This window comes from Phycomyces blakesleeanus, assembly GCF_001638985.1.
Source record: "Phycomyces blakesleeanus NRRL 1555(-) unplaced genomic scaffold PHYBLscaffold_23, whole genome shotgun sequence".
In the NCBI taxonomy this organism is placed as follows: domain Eukaryota; kingdom Fungi; phylum Mucoromycota; class Mucoromycetes; order Mucorales; family Phycomycetaceae; genus Phycomyces; species Phycomyces blakesleeanus.
In genome coordinates this window covers 1-21,061 of record NW_017265156.1, presented here as the reverse complement: position 1 = coordinate 21,061, position 21,061 = coordinate 1, and the positions used below count along the sequence as shown (strand labels likewise).

The 21,061-nt window shown below is 33.7% G+C and overlaps 7 protein-coding genes across 7 annotated transcripts; 4 read left to right on the top strand and 3 right to left on the bottom strand.

Annotated features, from left to right (window-relative positions):
• Positions 1-884: 884 nt before the first annotated feature.
• PHYBLDRAFT_66923 (hypothetical protein) lies at positions 885-1,811 on the top strand (the record flags this gene model as incomplete). The annotated part of the gene is made up of 3 exons (XM_018441707.1): positions 885-989; positions 1,212-1,607; positions 1,638-1,811. 3 exons carry the CDS (start codon positions 885-887, stop codon positions 1,809-1,811), a joined length of 675 nt encoding a protein of 224 aa, XP_018286857.1.
• Positions 1,812-2,385: 574 nt separating this feature from the next.
• On the top strand, positions 2,386-5,549 carry PHYBLDRAFT_172677 (C2H2-type zinc finger transcription factor; the record flags this gene model as incomplete). Its single annotated transcript, XM_018436849.1, has 6 exons — positions 2,386-2,551; positions 2,628-2,666; positions 2,779-2,958; positions 3,040-3,449; positions 4,146-5,333; positions 5,355-5,549. The coding sequence occupies 6 exons, from the start codon at positions 2,386-2,388 to the stop codon at positions 5,547-5,549; spliced, it is 2,178 nt and encodes a 725-aa protein (XP_018286856.1).
• A 138-nt stretch (positions 5,550-5,687) lies between these two features.
• PHYBLDRAFT_66921 (hypothetical protein) lies at positions 5,688-6,816 on the bottom strand (the record flags this gene model as incomplete). Its single annotated transcript, XM_018441706.1, has 4 exons — positions 5,688-5,849; positions 5,917-6,102; positions 6,174-6,479; positions 6,538-6,816. 4 exons carry the CDS (start codon positions 6,814-6,816, stop codon positions 5,688-5,690), a joined length of 933 nt encoding a protein of 310 aa, XP_018286855.1.
• Positions 6,817-8,823: 2,007 nt separating this feature from the next.
• PHYBLDRAFT_149825 (hypothetical protein) lies at positions 8,824-10,096 on the bottom strand (the record flags this gene model as incomplete). Its single annotated transcript, XM_018432344.1, has 4 exons — positions 8,824-8,976; positions 9,051-9,218; positions 9,361-9,588; positions 9,647-10,096. 4 exons carry the CDS (start codon positions 10,094-10,096, stop codon positions 8,824-8,826), a joined length of 999 nt encoding a protein of 332 aa, XP_018286854.1.
• Positions 10,097-15,698: 5,602 nt separating this feature from the next.
• On the bottom strand, positions 15,699-16,286 carry PHYBLDRAFT_66918 (hypothetical protein; the record flags this gene model as incomplete). The annotated part of the gene is made up of 3 exons (XM_018441705.1): positions 15,699-15,727; positions 15,794-16,151; positions 16,206-16,286. The coding sequence occupies 3 exons, from the start codon at positions 16,284-16,286 to the stop codon at positions 15,699-15,701; spliced, it is 468 nt and encodes a 155-aa protein (XP_018286853.1).
• Positions 16,287-16,848: 562 nt separating this feature from the next.
• Positions 16,849-17,671, top strand: PHYBLDRAFT_149823 (hypothetical protein; the record flags this gene model as incomplete). The annotated part of the gene is made up of 4 exons (XM_018432343.1): positions 16,849-16,955; positions 17,031-17,100; positions 17,162-17,338; positions 17,417-17,671. 4 exons carry the CDS (start codon positions 16,849-16,851, stop codon positions 17,669-17,671), a joined length of 609 nt encoding a protein of 202 aa, XP_018286852.1.
• Positions 17,672-17,725: 54 nt separating this feature from the next.
• Positions 17,726-19,624, top strand: PHYBLDRAFT_149822 (hypothetical protein; the record flags this gene model as incomplete). Its single annotated transcript, XM_018432342.1, has 6 exons — positions 17,726-17,809; positions 17,872-18,067; positions 18,098-18,217; positions 18,273-18,603; positions 18,700-19,340; positions 19,476-19,624. 6 exons carry the CDS (start codon positions 17,726-17,728, stop codon positions 19,622-19,624), a joined length of 1,521 nt encoding a protein of 506 aa, XP_018286851.1.
• Between the last annotated feature and the right edge of the window lie 1,437 nt (positions 19,625-21,061).

Below are 21,061 nucleotides of genomic sequence, written 5' to 3'. Positions count from 1 at the left end.
CTCATCACAGATGCACACTTGGCCAAAATGCAGTTCGATGCTGACAAGCTTGTACTGCCAGAGGACTACACGCCATTAGGAACAAAGATTGGGTGTGACTTCCCATTCATGAAGGCTGACGAGTGGAAGTCTTGGTGCTTGGTGTACTCTCCTGTTCTCCTACGTGGTCGTCTACCTGAAGCTCATCTCGGTAACTGTACAACGTTTGTCAATGCATGCCAGTATCTCTCAATGCCAAGCATATCCATGGCTCACCTTGATGAAGCCCATCAATCTTTGGAGGCTTTCTGCAGAGAGTGCGAGAAGTTGTATAAAGCCCCATTGTGGTATTTCAGGTACGAAACAATAGAAAAATAAAATATTTGAGAATAGAGATGTATAGAAATACTTTGAGACTTTATATAAGTTGTCTTTATTCATAAATAAAAAGTGTCCCTTTTTATAAGAAAACACAACCTGCTCTTGTCATTACGTCTTAGTTTCTTAAGGCTTTCTTCCTTTACTATATTTGGTTATTAGAGTGTATTTACTGCTTAACTAGTGTCGGAGTTACAATTATGACATCAAGTCATAAATCGTACTTCTTTAGCTCTTAGCTATTCCTTTCTCTTTTATACTAGAGCTTTAGGACTTTCTACTAAATTAGCTCCATATCGATCTGACATAGTTTACCTGGCAGTATGATATAATTATCTTAACAATCTTTAAGATATTATCTACAGTACTAACTGTAATAATTATTGGGCTGATTAATTAATCATTTATATATATTTTATACTGACAAGATGATAGCTACTACGCTATCCCAATATGAATATGTTCTTATATGTGATAAATCCAACATCTGAGTGTCTGGATCACCACACCCATTCCTTTCACCAAACATGCATCTTCATTTTCATCTGCGAGAGACTGTACTAAACTTTGGCCCGGTTTATGGCTATTGGCTTTTTAGTTTTGAAAGATGCAATGGTATCTTAAAAAACTATGTGACAAATAGAAAAGACAGGTTTGAGGGAACTTATATGAAGAAGTATCTTGAAGAAGCATACCAGGGAGATCTTATTCGCCAAACTTTGCCAATAATTCGACCTGAGCATTTGGCAATCATCCTTGAGCTCACTGCATCCACTGCCAATTACATAGCCACTTCCACTTCCACTGGCACCTCAATCTAATTCGATATCAATGCTTTTCTTGATTCTCCTGAGATCAACTTTGATATCGTCAAGGGAAACAAGCCTTTGCCCCCTTCCGCACTTCCTTTAGCTCTAAAGGGGGAGATTTCCATGGATGAATCCGAGTATGAGCATTTGTTGGAATACTATGGCGAGACATACAATGATCAAACTCTTGTTCATTATCGTCAGGCTGGTCATTCTGATAATTTTGTTAACAATTGGATACAGAAGTTTGAATCAATTGATCTTCTTGGGCAAATCTACAAGAGCAAAACGAAGAATCAGCGCGGGTTATTCATGCAAGCCTTGTTTGAGACAAGTGATGGTAGAAGTGCCAAGCCATACGCGGGCCAAATTCAGTACCTCTTTGTTAATACTACTGTAAACTCATTTGCTGGTCATGCGAGTCAGCATGTATTTGCATATGTATGATGGTACAAGAAAGTTTTACTTCAGCCCAGAGCAGGAGAAGGAGTTGAGGTGAATGAGGTGGGGTTCGAAGATGACAGCATGAACAGCATTCTCCCAGTGCATAGAATCTGCTATCCAGTCGCAGTAGGCGAGTACCTTGGTCTAGAAGGTGAAGTTCAGATGTGTGTAGTTCCTTTGCCACGAAAAATATATATTTAGATTCAAATACAAAAATAAAACACGTATAAAAAAGAAATATCACTGGAAAAACCGCCCTGATTAACAATGTGGCCAGGTTGGTAAACACATGTGTAGAAATAGTGATTTTTTTCAACTCAGTGTGTTTTTTGAAGTTCAGGTCAAAGATGTAGTTTTAGTTGGTTTCATTGGCTAACAGAATTTTAGAATATCAGTCTGGTACAGAAGGCTAAATTCACATACAGAGACCTATCATAATTCTCATTCTACCACCCCTTTTTTTTTATTCCTACTATTTTCTGGATTTACTCTCGCAATAATCTATTTATAAACTCATAGTAGAAAAATATATGTCTTTTACACACAACAGGCATTCTTGAAAACATTTGAATAAAGACTATGAATTGATAATATCATAATTGTCATGTCTCTTTCTATGTTTAATAATATAGAAAAGAACTTGTTAGAAGAATTTAATTAAACAACCATAAAATATAATGCTTTTTTTTTACTATAAAGTCGGTGCAAATAAAGTATATTTTACACTTGTTCCTCTTTTTATTTTCAATAAATCATATCAAACAAAACACATAAAATGCCTTCTATCCCCCACCGCCGTAATGTTGTCTGCCGTTGTGCTCAATGTAGCAGAAATTCACAGGGATACTCATTGGTGACAAGCAGAACCGCTGAGCACCATATTAGAAAAGATGAGCTTGAGAGAATCGAGAGACTGGATATGGCTGAAAGATTGGCAAATAGTATGTTATATTCAGGGTTTATTTTTCAATTACTGAGTAATAACTTCTTTATTTTTTTAATTTTAATGAAACACAGCTGTGCAAGAAGAACAAATGATGGACGTTGATACCCAATGTAAGAAAAGAAAAGAAAAGAAAATATTTGAAAACCAGTAGAGACAATAAGCTAAACTAATCTATATTTGTATATATCCCGACCTGTCAATCTGAATCCATCGAAAAAATAGACGATCAGGCCGACTCACCTGATTCGAATGCCGCCACGATGGCTGACAATGTCTCGGTAGACGATGAGATCAGCGAGGTCAATGGCAATGACTCTGACATTGAAAGAGACATGAACTCTGACTCTGGCAGTGGTGAAGAAGAAGGTGTCGAGACAGACGTTGAAGAGTTTGTTAATGAAGGTCAGTCATAAATGATTTTGTTTTCTTAAAAACAGACCTAAAGAAAATTTGTTCTAATTTATATTTGTTAATTTTAAATAGACCCATTTGATGCTCCTAACATGCCTGAAAACCCTGTCCATCGGTTCATTGCTACCTTTGCCGTTCTTTTTATCTCGCGTTATGTTGTTAACAAAGGTGCCGCCGTATTGATTGAATTTATCAATCAGTTACTCAAGATCTACGGCAAAGATTTCCAATTACCAACAAGTCTTATTGGCCTGCAAAAAATGACTGGTTTTTCCAATTACGCCAATGGTATCAAGAAGTCTGTTGTATGTGAAGACTGCCACAAGGTTTACGAACAAGATGTGCCTCTCCCTACTCATTGCGACTTCAAAAAGCATGGTTCTCGATCAGCATGCAATTGTGAATTGATGAAGGTTTCATCTTCTGGTGCCATGGTAGCCAAGCGATCATACGTCTACAACTCTATCCAGAGATCATTACAAGTTTTCTTTCTTTGTTCTGGGTTCGAGCAAAAAATCAGACAATGGAACAAAGAGCTTAAGGTCGTAGATACACTATGTGACGTCTATGATGGTGCTATGTGAAAGGAGCTAAAGGACCAAAGTGGCGTATCTTTTGTGGATTAACCTCGTTCATTGATGCTAACAATGAACATCGACTGGTTCCAGCCATTTGATGGCGTTACATATTCAACTGGAGCTATCTACCTTGCGATAAATAACTTGCCTCGTGAGGAAAGATTTAAGCCTGAAAATGTCATCCTTGTTGGTTTGATGCCTGGTTCTAAGGAGCCAAAGACCGAAGAGATCAACCACTATTTAAAGCCAATAGTCAATGAATTGCTGCAGTTGTTTACGGAGATAACCATCCCGACCTTTGAGTGCCCAGCCGGTGTTAATGTATGTGCCGCGTTACATATGGTTGCCTGTGACATCCCCGCCGCCAGGAAGACCAGTGGATTCACCGCCCACAACAGTACTTGTGCATGCCCCAGATGTGTGAGGCAGTTTACCAGGTTACCAAGCACCAATCCGGTCGACTTCAGTGGGTTCGACTATTCGACGTGGAAAATCCGTAGCGGTCTGGAAAACAGGTTGCATGCTGAGGAGTGGAAGAGTGCCAGTACGCCCTCAGAAAGGCATCAGTTGGAAATCGAAAATGGTGTTCGATGGTCGCAGCTGCATTGCCTTGGATACTTTGATCTAGTACGTGGAACGATCATCGATCCCATGCATAATTTATTCCTGGGGACACCAAAGAGAATGATGGAGCGGTGGATAAAAGAAGGACTGATAGACGATAGGAAGCTAGCTACAATGCAAACAATGGCAGAGACAATGGTGGTGCCAATGGATTACGTGGTGTTGAAATCGAAGATTGGAAAGGGCTTTCCATACATGAAAGCTGATGAATGGAAGTCCTGGGTGCTAGTGTATTCGCCTATCTTGTTGAAGGCCGTCCTGCCAATTGAAATGTTCAGAAATTGGATCAGTTTTGTTGATGCCTGCCGCCAATTAGTAAAGCCAAGCATCACGTTCTCTGACATTGATGATGGCCATAAATTTTTTCAAGAATTCTGTACTGAGTGCCAGCGTATTTACACTCCAACTATTCTCACCTGTAACATGCATTTACATCTTCATCTTCGTGAGACCATCTGTGATTTTGGACCAGTATATGGATATTGGCTCTTTAGGTTTGAGCGATATAATGGTCTGCTAAAGAACGTGAATACGAACAGAAAAGATTCCTTTGAGGTTACATACATGAATAGTTTCGTCCAAGATACATTCAAAGGTGATATCGTTCATGCTGCTCTCACATGCCCAAGTCAAGTACCGTTTCTTCCTCTTCTTGCCAAGCTTACTGCCACAGCTCAACCCTCCACTTCAAAAAATACAATAACTTTTTCCCAGTGCCCGTTCAGACTATCAGCCTTCATCCAAGCATATTCAAACCCTTCTCTTCCATTCCTTGGCAATGAACCTCTTCCTCCATCCACATTTCCTCTCCATATTGAACCCCCATCAGCAATGAGTGATGTCAACTATCCTCATTTGCTTGATTACTATAAAGTTGCATACTGCATGCCAAATCTTGAAGGTTACCAGCATCCCTGCTCTTCATTCTCCTTTGTCAATAACCAAATCATAAAGTTGAAATCAATCAATTTGCTTGGCCAGGTTTACAAAGGCTGCAAATATGCTTCTGGTCGTGGCTCATTTGTTCAATCTCTGTTCCTTGGAAGTCAAGGCAATAATCGGTTGGCATACACTGACCAAATTCAGTATCTGTTCTTGCACTCTTTCACTTCACCAGTATATAACACAGAGCTCCAAACATGTGTCATTTATCAAGCTAAACACGTGTTTGCGTTTGTTAAGTAGTTCCAGATTGAGCATGACCATTCAAGAGAGTTGGAAAGTGTTGACATCTGCAGTGCAGATTTTATTGCATGTGATTTTGAATGCATCTTGCCAGTACATCGAATATCATCAGTTGTTACAACATGTGATTATAAAACCAGCACAAATAATAAGAAAATACTTGTCAATGCTTTACTACACAAACAATACAATTAATATTTAATACATTTCTTTTTTAATAAAAATTTTCAAGACATAAGCTAATGTAGTCTTATTATATATGTTGCGAACAATACATATGTGTTAAGAAATTTTGAGAGTAAAAGAAAAAAAATGACAAAAAATGAGTTTTATTTATGACCTATATTTTAGAGCCCATTGAGGTAGAGCAGGATCTAAATCAATTGGGACTGTTGATTCCACTGTTCTACCATAAACTCTCTTAAGCAGTTGGCGGGAATTTGCACCCAATTGCTTAACAACAAACGAGTCAACCTCCGTAATGAATTTGTTAAGCTAAGTAATAAACATATATTAACATTCAGCCTGGCATCATTCAAAAAAGAAAACTGTTAGGTTTTACCTCGTCACTTCTCCAACTTAGGCGAGCAACACAAATCTCATTTCTTGGCTGAGAGGGGGACATATCATCATCTGATTTGCCTTCAGACATGACCGACTTTTGGATCAGTCCAGAGCAGTTTTGACCCATCTTGAGATCAATGTCAGCCTTGTAAGCATCATAAGCAAGGCGACGGCGAGTGTAGTTCTAAAGGAAAAAGACAATACAATTAATATTCTAATTGTTATTATTTAGCATAAATTGAAAATATAGTTTACATCAGTTTCATGGCCAGATCTTCTTGAATTAGTATTCAAGGCTCGTCTTGTTTCCGGAAGTTCCCTTTGCTGGTGACATCTACTACAGAAGTTTGTATATATACACTTACGAAGGTCGCGTGTCCTCATATCAGTGCCAGCAAACTTCTTTTCCAAGTAATACAAGAGTTGTTTGACTAACTCTCTATTTGGAGAGCGATCAAAACGAACATCAATTGCCCACTTTGGTTTTATGGCGTTCGCTTGGATTTCTGCCTGGTCTCTTGATTTTAGCTTTGGGTTCCACATATAACCATGAATGTATCCCTATTATATTTTAATTAGCAAAAAGATTGGCAAGTGTCTTTTGTATCTTTATACTTACAAATACAGCGTTAGTATCACTTGATTCGGTGATGGGAAGGGCAGCAGAAGTGGATGCAACACTAGTGGGCACATGCGCAGATGCTGGGAGGGCAGACAAGGCATCAATGCCATTAATGGCGGTTGCATTACCGGTGATCACTACACCGATTCTTGTATCCATCAATGTGATCTTATCTTTCATGGCCTTCATCTCTTCTTTCATCGCATTCAAAGCTTGTAGCAACTGGACATCAGTGCTAGCAAGAGAAGGAGCGAGTCTGCGGTTGGGGGTAGGCATTATCTGTAATATATTATAATATTTTCAATTGTTAATATTAGTTCTTTTTCTTTTTTATTCTCTTTTGTAAGAGACAATCCATCTATTTTGTTATGTAAATTACAATAAATTCGCAACGTAGATTTGTTGAGATGATATAATCAAGAGTGAGTGACATTGAATTGCAAGTAGAAATATTAAGTATTTATAGGCGGTAGTGATGCTTCAGGAACACTTCAAAGACAACTTCTTGAAACACTGAGATGCAAATCGGCCTTGATACATTTTTTGGCCTCAATTGATCACCTCTTTTCAGTTTTTTTTTTGCTATCGTTTATTGGATAAGCTTTTTGGTATTTTGTTTCAAATGCGGAAAAAAAAATTACGTCTTTTTCTTTCTTCTTTTCTGCTCCTTTCCTCTTTTCCAACGTTTGTCATTATTATATTAGTGGCTTTTTTTTTGGTAACATACTTCTTTATTAAATACTTTTTTATAAACAATAAAAATTAATACATTCTTTTATTATCATAATAGATACTCGTTTGCTCTCATTTAAATGCATTCATTTCACAATCGCTGTCCAGATTAACAAAGGTCAATATTATATTTTGCGAAATTGACATCTATAAAAATCCTTCTGACTTGTTTTTTTTATTACAGACTTGATCATCAAGAATAACTGCTACAAATGAATTTGGTTAAAAACATCAAGGTAGTATATATATATATATATTATTTTGACATGTATCTTACTAAAATGAAGTCTTATTATAGATGAACACTGTTGATCCCGTCTTTGATTTCCCTTACATTATACAGCTGGAAATGACATTACATGGTAAGGATCACTACTTTATTTTTTATTTTAGTTATATTAATATTATAATGTGTTAACATAAAATATTATTATTTTTCACTAGACTTCTATCAAGTGTTTACAAAGACAATCTATCTCTGTTAATATATATTCTTGCTACTGGTATGTAAATTATTTATTATTTTATTCGATTCACAAAAATTAATGTTTTTCGTTGTTTTTATAGTGAAAGATATCATAAGGAACGCCATGGATTATCAATATCGACATCTATTTTTTGCTTGCTCTTTTCCAATATTTACAAGATAAGTATAAAAGTGTACACAAAATGTAAGAGCATACTACATTAAATATAGTACCCAGCACACATAGCTAATAATTTTTCTATGCTTCTTAAAGACTGTTGTATTTCAACAAACAGTCTGCTTTCTTTTTATATTTTCAGGTATTTCTTTTCTGTAGATAATTATTCTATTCAAACAGTATCAAGCAGACCAGTAGAAGCAATAACGGATATCTAATAAATCAATACTATAAGATTGTTATAATTCTAGAAACATTCTGTTCTTTCCAAATAAATACTATTATAAACTTCTACCAATAAAACAATTTCTGAAATTAAAATAAAAACAATTGAACTATACTATGGTTCAGAATCCAAAGAATTGCTCAAGTATTGAATTTAATTGGATATAAAAGATAACGAAGAGGTGTAATGTTGAACTATACTACTGTGTCAAGATCGAAAATAAATATATTATCCACCTTTAAAGCTCCATATAAAACATATAAAAATAAAACCTTGGTTTCAAAAAACTCTTTTCAATATCCCAAATCAGATCAACACACCGAAAGTGCTAAAGAACTATATCCCCGTCATTTTTATTTGACCCCACACATGTGTATAGCTGGTCATGGCACATGGTGCTAAGACGAACTTGTTACATGGTGATATGTATCTGGACTCAATGTTAAACCTCGTCTTGACACCTGAGTAACTACGCCTTTACACATACGTATGTCAGGTCATTTTTCCAGTGTATTAATTAATACAGACTAATATATATAGCTGCACATTTATTTTTTATTATTTCTATAAATTTTTGTTTGTACTTGGCATGCTATACATGCATCTGTATACATCATGCTAATCCGTAAACATAAACAAGTAGAAAAAAGACTCTAAAATAGTTGGCAAGAAAAAAATGATTTATTTTGAAAAGCACCAATCTGGTAAAGTGACTGCCAAATTCTCGGGAATGCTCACTTCTTTCTCATAAGGGATGCGCTTTTTCAAGCTTTCTGAATTTTTCTTCAAACGGATAACAGTAAGTTCATCAATAGTACTAATAAACGTCTGGAGCTGGTTTAAAGAATAAATAGTATTAATAAAGTATTATTATTTTCTTTAAAACATAAATAGATGTTTAACATTACCTCATCAGTTCTCCAGCTGGGACGATATGCCTGCACTTTGTTATCTCCATCCGACTCGCCATCAGACATCACGTCAATAGAAAGAATATTTCCGCAATCATATCGATTCATGCCCTCATGAATAGCCTCTGTGTATGTCTGGTACGTGATAATATGACGGTCAAGAAGCTACCAAAAAATATTCTATTAAAACATTAAATCAATAGTAAATTAACTTTGTTTTAAAACTTACGGTCTTCTTTCTGTTGCGTCATCTTCCAGCTTTATTTCTAGCCATAATCTTCTCTGCTGAGGTCCGGAAGACCCGCACTTGATTTTGGTAGTGATTCTTTATTATATTCATAATGACACTCTTTGACACATTTGTGCAACATCTTTGAAGTCTCAGGTACTTGAAGAGAGCCAGTGCAAGTGTCTTGTTGTACTTATTGCCATACGTGCCAGTCATTGACCATGCTGATCTATTATTATTCTCAGCAACTTTGAGTGGGTCTGTGCTAACAAAGTTTGGTTTCTTGATGTAACTATTGATAAGTTGCTATAAAAACAGTATTAGATATATTAATCAGTAATGTTATTATTATCAATTTACTTACAGAAATCAAGGGATGATATTTCGCTCCAAGGTCAAGATCATCATCCATGGAAGAAGAATAATTCACTGGTACAACAGAAGGCATCACGGAACTTGGGCTAGTCATTGCCTTTTTTATTTTGGCATTTTTAGTCATGAGCTGAAGGACCAAGTTCTTCAAAAATTCATTTGTCTTGTTGGACAAATCCAGGCCATTCTTCAAATGAGTTATTGCATCAGTCACTCCTTTTGCATTTTCTTGCAAGGATTGCATCAACACATTGTTGACTGCCAACAAGGTAAGGACGTGATCCATTGGGGTCACAGCGACTTGAACTTCAGGGGCTGTGTCAACTGCTACTTCTGGAGTTGGTGTATCAATTGGAGCAACAACACCTGCAATTATGCTATTAAGAACAGCATTTATGTGTAGGTTGGGTCGGCGGGGAGCAGTAGGAATATGCTTTGTCATTTTCTGTTAATAAAATAAATATTAATAATTTTCAACTAATATTGTACAATTCACTACACTTGTTATATCATATTTAAAATTTACATACTAGTAAAGAGGATAAGTGGTGCAGATTAACTCTCTACCTTTCATTTGATATTTAAGCACATCTCCCAACGGCTTGATCCACATTTAGACAACTTCTTTTCTAACTCAATGAGGCACAAAGTAGTATTTCAAGATGATGGTGGTCATCTTCTTTTGGAGTATTACTTTTTACAGTCCGCATTTTGTCAGGGTCAAACTGGATTTTAAGACAATTTTTTTTTTCTTTTTTTTTCTTTTAACAACATTTATTATTGATATTTTCTTTGTTTCTCTTTTGCTTATGTTTTTACAATTTCACTTATAAATTTTTCTTTCTTTTATAGCTTAATATCAAATATGTATCTCTTTGTTTGGCTATACTCTGTCTGATATATCAAGGTAAGATATCATTCTCTTACAGATCTTTGTTACCCATCATATTGTTTGTCTAGCCATTGCTACTCATTTCCATTGAGTCTCATCATCTTTTAATCAAACATGATGGTAAGTTTTTTTCTTAAAAAAATTCAAATTATTCTTTTGTCTTCCTCATAAGTATATATTTATTTCTATTACAATTTATTAGTTATATCTGATATTATGCAGAAAGATGTATAATCAGTAATATTTGGTAAGTTAACTACAATATATTTAATAAATACGCCTTTACTACGCACAATATTAATAATTATTTATTTTTAGAATGTATCTCTATTCAAAGACTACTGGTATTGTCTTGATAATTCTGAAGAACATGTTTATATCAATTTTATATCAAGTCTTCTCCATCTTGTGAGTATTTATGAAGAAATTTCAATTTAAATCATTTACTAATTCTTCTTTTCTATTAATCATTTTTTAATAGCAGGAATGCTATTAAAGTATGTATTCCATGTCTACTCCTGGAAGGCTTTAAATTATATATAGCAAGCAAGAAGTATTAGTGATTATAATAGCTATAGTATCAAAACTGTCACGAAATTAGGATTTTTATCTAAAAAAGATTTTCTTATCAAATAAAACAAAATTGAACAAAAATGTATAACCCAATGTTTTTCCAAAAAATAAATAAATAAAAGTAAAATAAATAAACAAACCAAAGAGACTTGTTTATAAAAATCTACCCATGCTTTGTTTCTCTTTTCCATTGTAAAACAACCTAGTTTCATTGCTTTTGTGTGTATAAAAAACCTAGTTTTATCACTTTGAGCATGTATAAAAAACTAACTATCATCATTTCTTTATATTGTAAAAAACCTACAATCATCTCTTTGATAGTTTTTAAAGCATTTTTGCAGCCAATAAAAAAACCCAGTAAAAATAATAATATGGGACGCTAGCTCTTGATAGACCTCAAAATATAACACATAAAGAGGTAGACTTGATAGGAGTAAAGCATAACTACAATATTTATTCAGTTTCCATAGTTTGCGAACTGACAATTGCTCTACATTGGGTTTTCGTGTACCCATTGTTATGATGATACGCATCAGCACCATAGATGATATTTTACCATTGCTCAAAATGATATATCACAAAAATTGTGATGATATCGGCTCAATCATCTACATTTTTGATACATTTGATCCAGATGAAATTACCCTATTTTTCCAGTGGTGGTGATATCTTTGTCAGGAAGGGCAGCAAGGAATAGGAGATAGTTATCCCTCAGTGTCTGAACATACATTTCTTTTGTCATGTAGTCATCTAATATAACTAGTGGGTTAACATCTCCTGCCCAAATACATCCCCAAACTGATATTGAACCACCCAACCCTTGCATTGCTGGTACCAGACAGTCATCATCATACTTCTCATGAGGTTGGCGCCAAAACATATTGCTGTCCACCTTTCTGAAAAAAGGTGAATCTGAACTCATAACTCCAGATTACTGATGTCCATTCATCATTCCAATTTTTTTGCTCCCTAACCCATTGCAAGCGTGCCTTCTTATGTGCTTCATCCAGGTAAGGCTTGGCTACAGCAACACAAAAGTGAAGATCCATATCGTACAGATATTTGCGTACTGTTGCTTGACTGATTGAGATGTCAAACATCTCTTTAACACTGCGCGTGATAGTAGCTAATGTGTTGCATTTATTTTTTTTCTGGTGAACTTCAAATAACAAATTGCCTGTGGTAATAGCTTCTTAGAAGCCCCAAGATACTCCTTCTCAGCGCACATCTTCTTTGTCTTGTATTTTTTAATTATACAATAAACAGTTGATTGGGGTATGCCTTCTGCATCTGAAATCTCATAGGAGCTATGTCCTTCTTTATATCTTCCAATAATCATTTCTTTTTTGAAATCTGTTGTCTTATAATATGAGTTAGTAGTTTTAGCTTTATTGTTATTTGGCATTGTGATTTGTTTTATTAAAGAGATTACGAAATTAAAATAAAAGAAAAATAGAGAATGATCTTCTTGCATAGAAAGAAGTCATGGCGGAGTTAGAAGTAAGTCAATTTCACCCTAAGCCAGGTGTATATGCAAGTGAATGACAGACAATATTATATATATATAAGTTAATGTCAGCTGATCTAATATATATACAAGTGAATGTCAGCTGATCTCACATATATATAAGCAGATAACAGCCAATATTATATATACATACTCACTGAGGTTTCTTCTATATATGAAAATTTCTTCTCAAAAACAAATTTTCTATTGGCTTAGAGTATGAATTGAGATTAAACATGAAAAGCTTCAGATTTGAGGGGGCAAAATGATGAGACATATTCCAGAAAAAAATGAAATAATATTTTGGTATACCATAAATAGAATTCAGATGATATAAATGTATGAAATGGGGGGAGAATGACAGAGAGTTAGAAAACAGAAGATTTAATTGGATAAAATTTATTGGAAAACATAATTTTTCTCTAAGTTATTTTCATCATTTGTGTTTTTTTGTCATGTCATTGAACATCCTCAACTGCATGCCATAATATATAGCATTACGAAATATTTTTCTATTATTTTTTGAGTAATAGAAGTAAATAACAATAGTCTAGCTAATGCCAACATTACTATAGTAGATTTTAATGAGAACTATATTATATAAGTTTGCAATGTCACAGTAATTGTCAGCAATAATGACAAAAGTTTACATTAATTTTATTGCTGTTATATTATTTTTGATGTACCATTAATATTATTATATTTTTCTATAACTATTTAGACTTTCTTTGATAGTAATACTGCTAAGAATATAATAAAGAAGTACTCATATACACTGATTCTTGACATAGTGCCACCACTCATAAGTTCCTGAGACTACTAAAAAACAAAGGGACATAATAGACTTTAGGCTAATTTTCTAATTGTTTACTTGTCTCTTTTTTTCATTATTTTCATGTCATCGTTTAAAGGTAAACCGCAAGTGTAATCTAGCCAGAGAATACTACATTATAGAAGTTTATTAAAGTGAGTACTATTTCTATTATGCATCTATTTGAATTCTTACTAAATCATAATCTAGCTAGGCTTCAAAGGCGATGCAAAGATGAGATTACGGAATCAAATCTTATCAGCAGACCAAGGATATTTATCCAGATACATAATCAGCTTTTTTGCTATAGAAACATTAGGTATGGACTAAATATATATATTAAAACAGTACATCATCTATGCTCCATATTCTAATTGTTTCTTTACTTCTCTTGGATAAGTTTTGAATGATAGCTAGTAAATATATACGCAGTATAAAAAGGTATTTTCTACTTAAATAAACATTCTGTAAATTGTTATATTAATATGCTTTCTTATTTATTAGCTTTCTCAAACCTGTAAAAGCTGCTTCCATTAAGAAACGGCTTATAGCTTATAAAATACTTAGTAGAATTGTGGTGATCCAGACACTCGGATGTTGGATTTAACACATATAAGAACATATTCATATGGGGATAGTGTAGTAGCTATCATCTTGTCAGTATAAAATTTATATAAATGATTAAGTAATTAGCCCAATAATTATTATAGTTAGTACTGTAGATAATATCTTAAAGATTGTTAAGATAATTATATTATACTGCCAGGTAAACTGTGTCAGATCGATACAGAGCTAATTTAGTAGGAAGTCCTAAAGCTCTAGTATAAAAAAGAAAAGAATAGCTAAGAGCTAAAGAAGTACGATTTATGACTTGATGTCATAATTGTAACTCCGACACTAGTTAAGCAGTAAATACACTCTAATAACCAAATATAGTAAAGGAAGAAAGCCTTAAGAAACTAAGACGTAATGACAAGAGCAGATTGTGTTTTCTTATAAAAAGGGACACTTTTTATTTATGAATAAAGACAACTGATATACAGTATCAAAGTATTTCTATATGTCTCTATTATCAAATATTTTATTTTTCTATTGTTTCGTACCTGAAATACTACAAGAATTAATTCTTTTTTTTGAAACAAAATAAAATATATCTTTTTTGAGCCAAAAAAAAATTTCCAATGTTTGCCCCCCTCCAATTCTACTATTTGAGGAAAACCCCCCTCGAAACTTGTCTGAGTTTTCTAAAAAGGAAACCCTTACAAACACTTTTTTTTCTTTTTCATCATTGAGATTAAAAAAACTTCAGTGGGTGTGTATACAAGTAGATGTCAGCTGATTGGATATATATGCAAGTTAATGACAGCCAATATTATATATATACTATTTGCTTTCAGCCAATCTGATATATACATTAGTTAATAACAGTCAATCTGATATATATATAAGTAAATAACAGTCAATTAGCATTATATATAAATCAATGATAGTCAATCTAATATATAAGCTAACAATAGCCAATCTGATATATATGTATAAGCTAATAACTGTCAATTTAATATATATATAATGGATGACAGTCAATTGATATTATATATAAATCAATGATAGCTGATCTCATATATATATAAGCTGATGTTGGTCAATCTGATATATATCTAAGTAAATATCAGCTGATTAAATATATATATATAAGTAGATGACAGCTGACCTAATATATATAAGCTAATTGTGACTAATCTAATATATATATATATATATACTGATTCACTACAGGAAAAAAAGTGGTCTTTTTGGTGGTCTTTTAGGTGGTATTTTAGGTGGTCTTTTGGGTGGCAGTTTTGGTAAAACCAGTAAAAAGACTATCCCTATTTTTGGAAATATAATTAGATCTTTGTTGACTGATGGATGTTAGGTTTTATTTATATCCTGATATTTAAATTTATGTATTATTCTTCTCGTTCTATTGGTAGAAAGAAAATAAAAAAGAGCTTTCTTATTGGTATAGATAAAAAAAAGAATCTTTGTATTGTCATTCATAAAACACTTTCGTTATACTGCTACTTTTAATTGGATAATATAAACTTTATTGCAGTATGTACATTGATAGTATTGGTCATTTAAACAAAAGCATTCTCTCAATTGGTTATCATATATGTATTCTGATCCATTCACAGTTTTAATTGGGCAAAAAAATTTTATTTCATAGAAGATCATTATTTAAAAATGTTTTTATTGGTTATTATAATAGAAATAATATTTTATTCATGAATTGTACTAGCTAAAATTTCTTCAGATTATTACATATTCTCATATTAATTATACAATTTATTGTACCTACTAGATATGAACTTACCAGAGTATTCTCGCTTCTTACGCCCTCTCCAGAGCTGGCTAACCCTTGCAATTGATGCCCAGTTTCTGTAGCATCTGGTAAAATCGATTCCATTGTCTCTGAGTATGATGGAATGATTGATACACAGCCTGTTTTTATCCTCTTGAGGAAGCAATGACCAGCCAGGGTTTGTTCCAAGATCCTGAACAGATGGAAGAGCTGCCAGTTGATCACATATGATCTTGGTACATGTGTTAACAATTCTCTTGGTTTCCTCGGTCAATTCTATTCTAAGATTGTCTGTTATTATCTTGTATATATGCTTTAAAGTTATATCGTTGATTTTTGATACGGGTCTTGGAATGATGTCAGTAAGAGTCTATTATGTTTGACATTAATTGAAAGGACTTTAGTTGTTATAGTATTTGCTTACACTGGTAGAGGTTACAATAGTTCTATCTGAAAATTCCTGATCTTTAAATTCATTGTAAAAACTTGTCATTTGAAGTTGCATCGCATCTTGTTTTTTTTTCTAATGCTTCTTAACAGCCTAGCAATGCTTCTTGACCACTCTTTAGGGAAATAAGTGCAGCTTGTATTCCTTGAAGCAACTGAATCACTATATTGTCTGTATTGTTCATAATTGTAAGAAAAAATCAGTTACGTGTTTATTATAGAAAAAGAAAGAAAGAGAAAATTTTTTATCAGAAACTATTATTAGTTTCAAATCTTTAGCTTCAATTTTTTAGCTTCAAATTATTAATTTCAAATTATTTGTACAAATCTATTGGTTACTCCTGAAGAAACATTGATCTAGTAACTTCACTGATGACATACATACACTTCTTTAAGATCCCGAGCATATATTCAGAATGCATATAACGTTATTGTCTTTATATAATTAAGTATAAAGCTATATATTCAAAAAGTAATTAATTCTATTCTTACTTATATAACAGTTTTTTTTACCTACCTCAAACATGTCCAAAATTACAAAAGCCACTTGTTACTAATGCTGTACTTGCAAGTCGACCTTTAATAACAGTCAAACATATAAAAGATGTCTCAAACGATGCATGACAAATAGGGCAGAATTACTTGCCAATGGCAAAGTTTCCCAAACTGTCTCTCTTTCTGATCAAAGCCAGTTTACATCAGCAATGGTTCCAAACTTGGCTTTTGGGTAAGCTTATCAAAAGCAAAAACACAAAATGATAGACAGTATATTAATTAGCTGTATACTTTGATAAAAAAACAGAGAAAACATCAACACAAGCAGTAGTGAGGATATAGATATCATTGACAGTACTGAAGATGATGAGTCCATAGTGAGATATATAAATACATATATTATGATAATCATACTTATTGTTGTTTATCTTACTATAGTACAATTTTGGAGAAGAATGCAAGAATGTCATTGACGAAATTGAAGGCACCACACCCTCGCTAGTCTTTGATTTTAGCCAGCCTCTTCCTGTTCCCAGCAACGATGATAAAAAGAATCTCGCGTTCATGCAGTTGATCCAAGAGTTTGGAATTTCTCATCGAGCCCACAAAAGGATTGTAGAACACCTCAACCAGATCCTTGATTGTTCTATCAATATTACGTACTGAGCATACAGCCCACACCTTGGAAACAAGCTTCTTGAGCGCTTCTTGGGTATCAAAGCAGACAGATACGACATTTGCATCAGAGGTTGTATGCAGTTCAGCAATGAGAATGATATCGCATGCGTAAAATGCGGTGAAGCAAGATACAAAAATGGCCAAACTAGCAAAAGTGACACCAGGGTTCCTGTGAGATCGATCGTACAGCTTCCTTTGGCCAGACAGCTTGCTTTGTGCTTGGCTGATGACAAGACCAGAGCTGAAATGCTCTATTGTCATAACCACTAATCCAGCCAAGATGGGCAGAAAGCAGATGTTTTCGATGGTCATGTATACCAATCCATGAAGCATCTGTTTTCTGATGAAAACAATATTGCGATTTCGTTGTCCATGGACGGGTTCAACCCACACAATGTACCTGGATCAGTAACCATTGTTCATGCAACTGTCTTGAACTTGAATCCGACGATCCATTATGAGAAAAACAGGATGATCCAAATAGCAATGCTTCCTGGTTGCACTGGTCTTTTCTTGAGCCAATGTTGAGAGATCTCTGTTTACTCCAGACAGAAAGCATGGGAGTAAAGACACCGACAACAACGATCAGGGCAAAGGTACATGTCCTCATGGCCACTGGCGATATTCCAGCTCTGGCAAAGCTGGCATGCCATGTTGGCCACACGAGTAAGAATGGCTGTTGTATTTGTCACATAGTGGGCCAAACTCCTAAACATGACCAGTACTTCCGCATGTTGCCTGGAACCCAGACGCGCTCACTGGAGAGTTTCAGAAACTACAATCTGACAAGCAGTGAAGACAGAAAGGGGCTCAATGGTCAGTCACCATTAGCTTCAATGGAAACATTCTCTGGCCCATTTTTTTGCGTTAGACGAGATGCATGGTCTGTGCCACGGAATCGGTAAACAGGTATGGGGACTTGTATGCAGAAAGTATGGAATCAAGCATCCTCTATGTCTTTCTCTTGCCACGCAAAGGGAGATTGGTGCTGCAATGGTAGCCGCAAAATCCACAATCCCTACATCGTTGTATGGTGCCTGGAGAGATGTGACAAAGAATGCTGGTTTCTTTAGAGCTGTGGATTGGGCAGACTTTTTACTCTTTGTTGTCCCCACGTTGGTTGCAGAGTGTGTCCAGGACTTGGTTGCCCAAAATGCATTACTTGGCCTGGTTCAAACATGCAATTTACTCATGAGCTGGGAGTTATCAGCAGAGGATCAAACCTCAATAAGAAGATATGTTTAATGCCATATTTTATTTCATTTTTCATAGTAATTTACTTTTATCTTTTTTCTTAGTAATCTTGTAGAATGGAACTTATTCCTAGAGAGTCTTCTTTCTACAGCAGATATTGACATTAGTGTGTTCACAATTAACCAGCACATTATTCAGCATTATCCTCAGATGATTGATCTATATGGCCCACCAAGAGCGTATAGTACACGATCCATGGAAAGAGCCATTGGTGAGTACTCCAGATCTATCAAGAGTAACTCCCAAGTCAGTGTCAACGCTGGAAACATTATGATCAGACTGGCACAATCCCGGCATGTAGCAGAACTGACAACCATTGCAAACACAAAAACTCTACCAGCTAACCTTCTAGTTTACAGTGCATATACCAATGGGTGGCCTGTTACAGAAGGAGGTGATCCTGCCAATGCTGAGTCTGAGATTGAGTTCTGGGGGCCTTTGAAGAATTTAACAATTTTTGATAGCTTTGAAGATAGATCTCATCTTTCATTGCTTCTTAAAACGTTTTATGATTTGAAGGGAGAAGAATGTAGTATGCTTGAGCCTTCCATAAAGACAAGCCGCAAGACCTATCTTAATGGTTGTGTTCTTGATGCTGCATTCAACCAAAGTTCTACAAGAGAGGCATGTCATGTTCATGTGCAGCTACAAGTGGACATGAACTCCAGAAGATCCTGCTCTTACTGTCCAGAATATAAGCATTTTTTCAGAAAGGTGGTTATATTCTTCTAACATGTACACAACTCAAACAGATGGCCACTAGCTCTCATAACCATATATAGTATGCATTTGAAAAATGGATTGCCTATTACATCTGTAGTAAAGCCAAAGACTATAGTGATTCATGCCAGTGACATTGTAGAGTTGGTTGGCTTGGTGCCATCAAATGTCAATGGTAGCCATTACATCATTTGGCCTAGCCTTAAACGTGGCCCAAAATTGACACTTGGTGCCTTAAGTGATATATAATTTGTTTTTTTTCTTTTTGTAATAAATTTTTCTTTTTTTTTCAAATTGTCTTACCAAATTTTATCCAAGCAGCAGAAAGTTTAGATATTTTCTTTTTTTTTATTTCTGACATCCAATATTTCTCAATTCCAATATATATTTACCAAAAATGTAAGATGTTTAATTAGAATGGACATTTGTCTCTCCTGAGATTTAATTTTAAGCGATTCATTTGCTTTTTATCAACCATTTCAAAGAAAAAAGATTTTCTTGTTTCAACTTGGATTTTTTGGTGATTTTTTGATTATTATAGGCCAAAAATGAAGTTACAAATTCAAAAAAGACCACCTTTTTCTCATAGTGATTATAACCAATCTGATATACATATAAACTTACAGAAGCTGATACACTATAGGTATATGAGCAATTGATAATCCATTTGATATATTTATAAGTTGATAACAGCCAATCAGATATATATATATAATCTAATTATAGCTAATATAGTATATATCTAAGCTAACAATAATTAATTCAATATATATACAAGCTGATAATGATCAATATGATATACATATAAGTTGATTATGACTCATAAATTTTATATATAAGTATATGATAGCTGATCCAATATATATATAGATTGATCATAATTAAGCTGCTATATATATAACTGAACAATAAACAAATAATTTATATACAAACTTATAATATTAAATTTACTAATTCTACAAATTAATAACATCTTATCTATTACTAATATTACCCAATAATATTTAGTCTATTATATCATATATATTTACACTTATCAATATCCAAGTCATATCTGATCATCTCATTAAATACAAGTTACATACTTTAATTATATTTAATCTTTCATTTTTTATATATTCACGACTCTTTTATAATCTTTCTATATATATATATAATATAAATATATCATAAATATAATATATATTAATAAATTGACTTGTTCATATATGTTTTTATAGATCCATACAATAAGATTTTGATTTTTATAAGAAAATTAGTAAAAAAAAATGAAAATTAATTTTTATTAATTCTGTACTTGTTCTTTACATATTTTGATACTTCTATATGATATGACTAAATCGTTTTTATATAGCAAAATTTTTTAAAAAATTATTACTTAGTAAGAATTTGAACTTTTGTTAGAAGAGATATATTTAATTATTGTTGGAACAGCTTTTTGATAGTTTAAGGTTAAATGTTTTTTGATACCAAGTTTTTATATAGTTGCTATTTATATAACCTATTTTCCCACACTAAAAATTCCAAGACTTCTCACGCTAGGTACATTCAGACTAACCAAAAAGGGAAATTTTTTGCAAAAAAAGCTATTCTTTGTCATTTTTTCCCATGAATTCAATCATATTGTTTATGTAGATCATTTATGCGAGATTATGTATAATTATGCACATTGTATAACAAGTATAG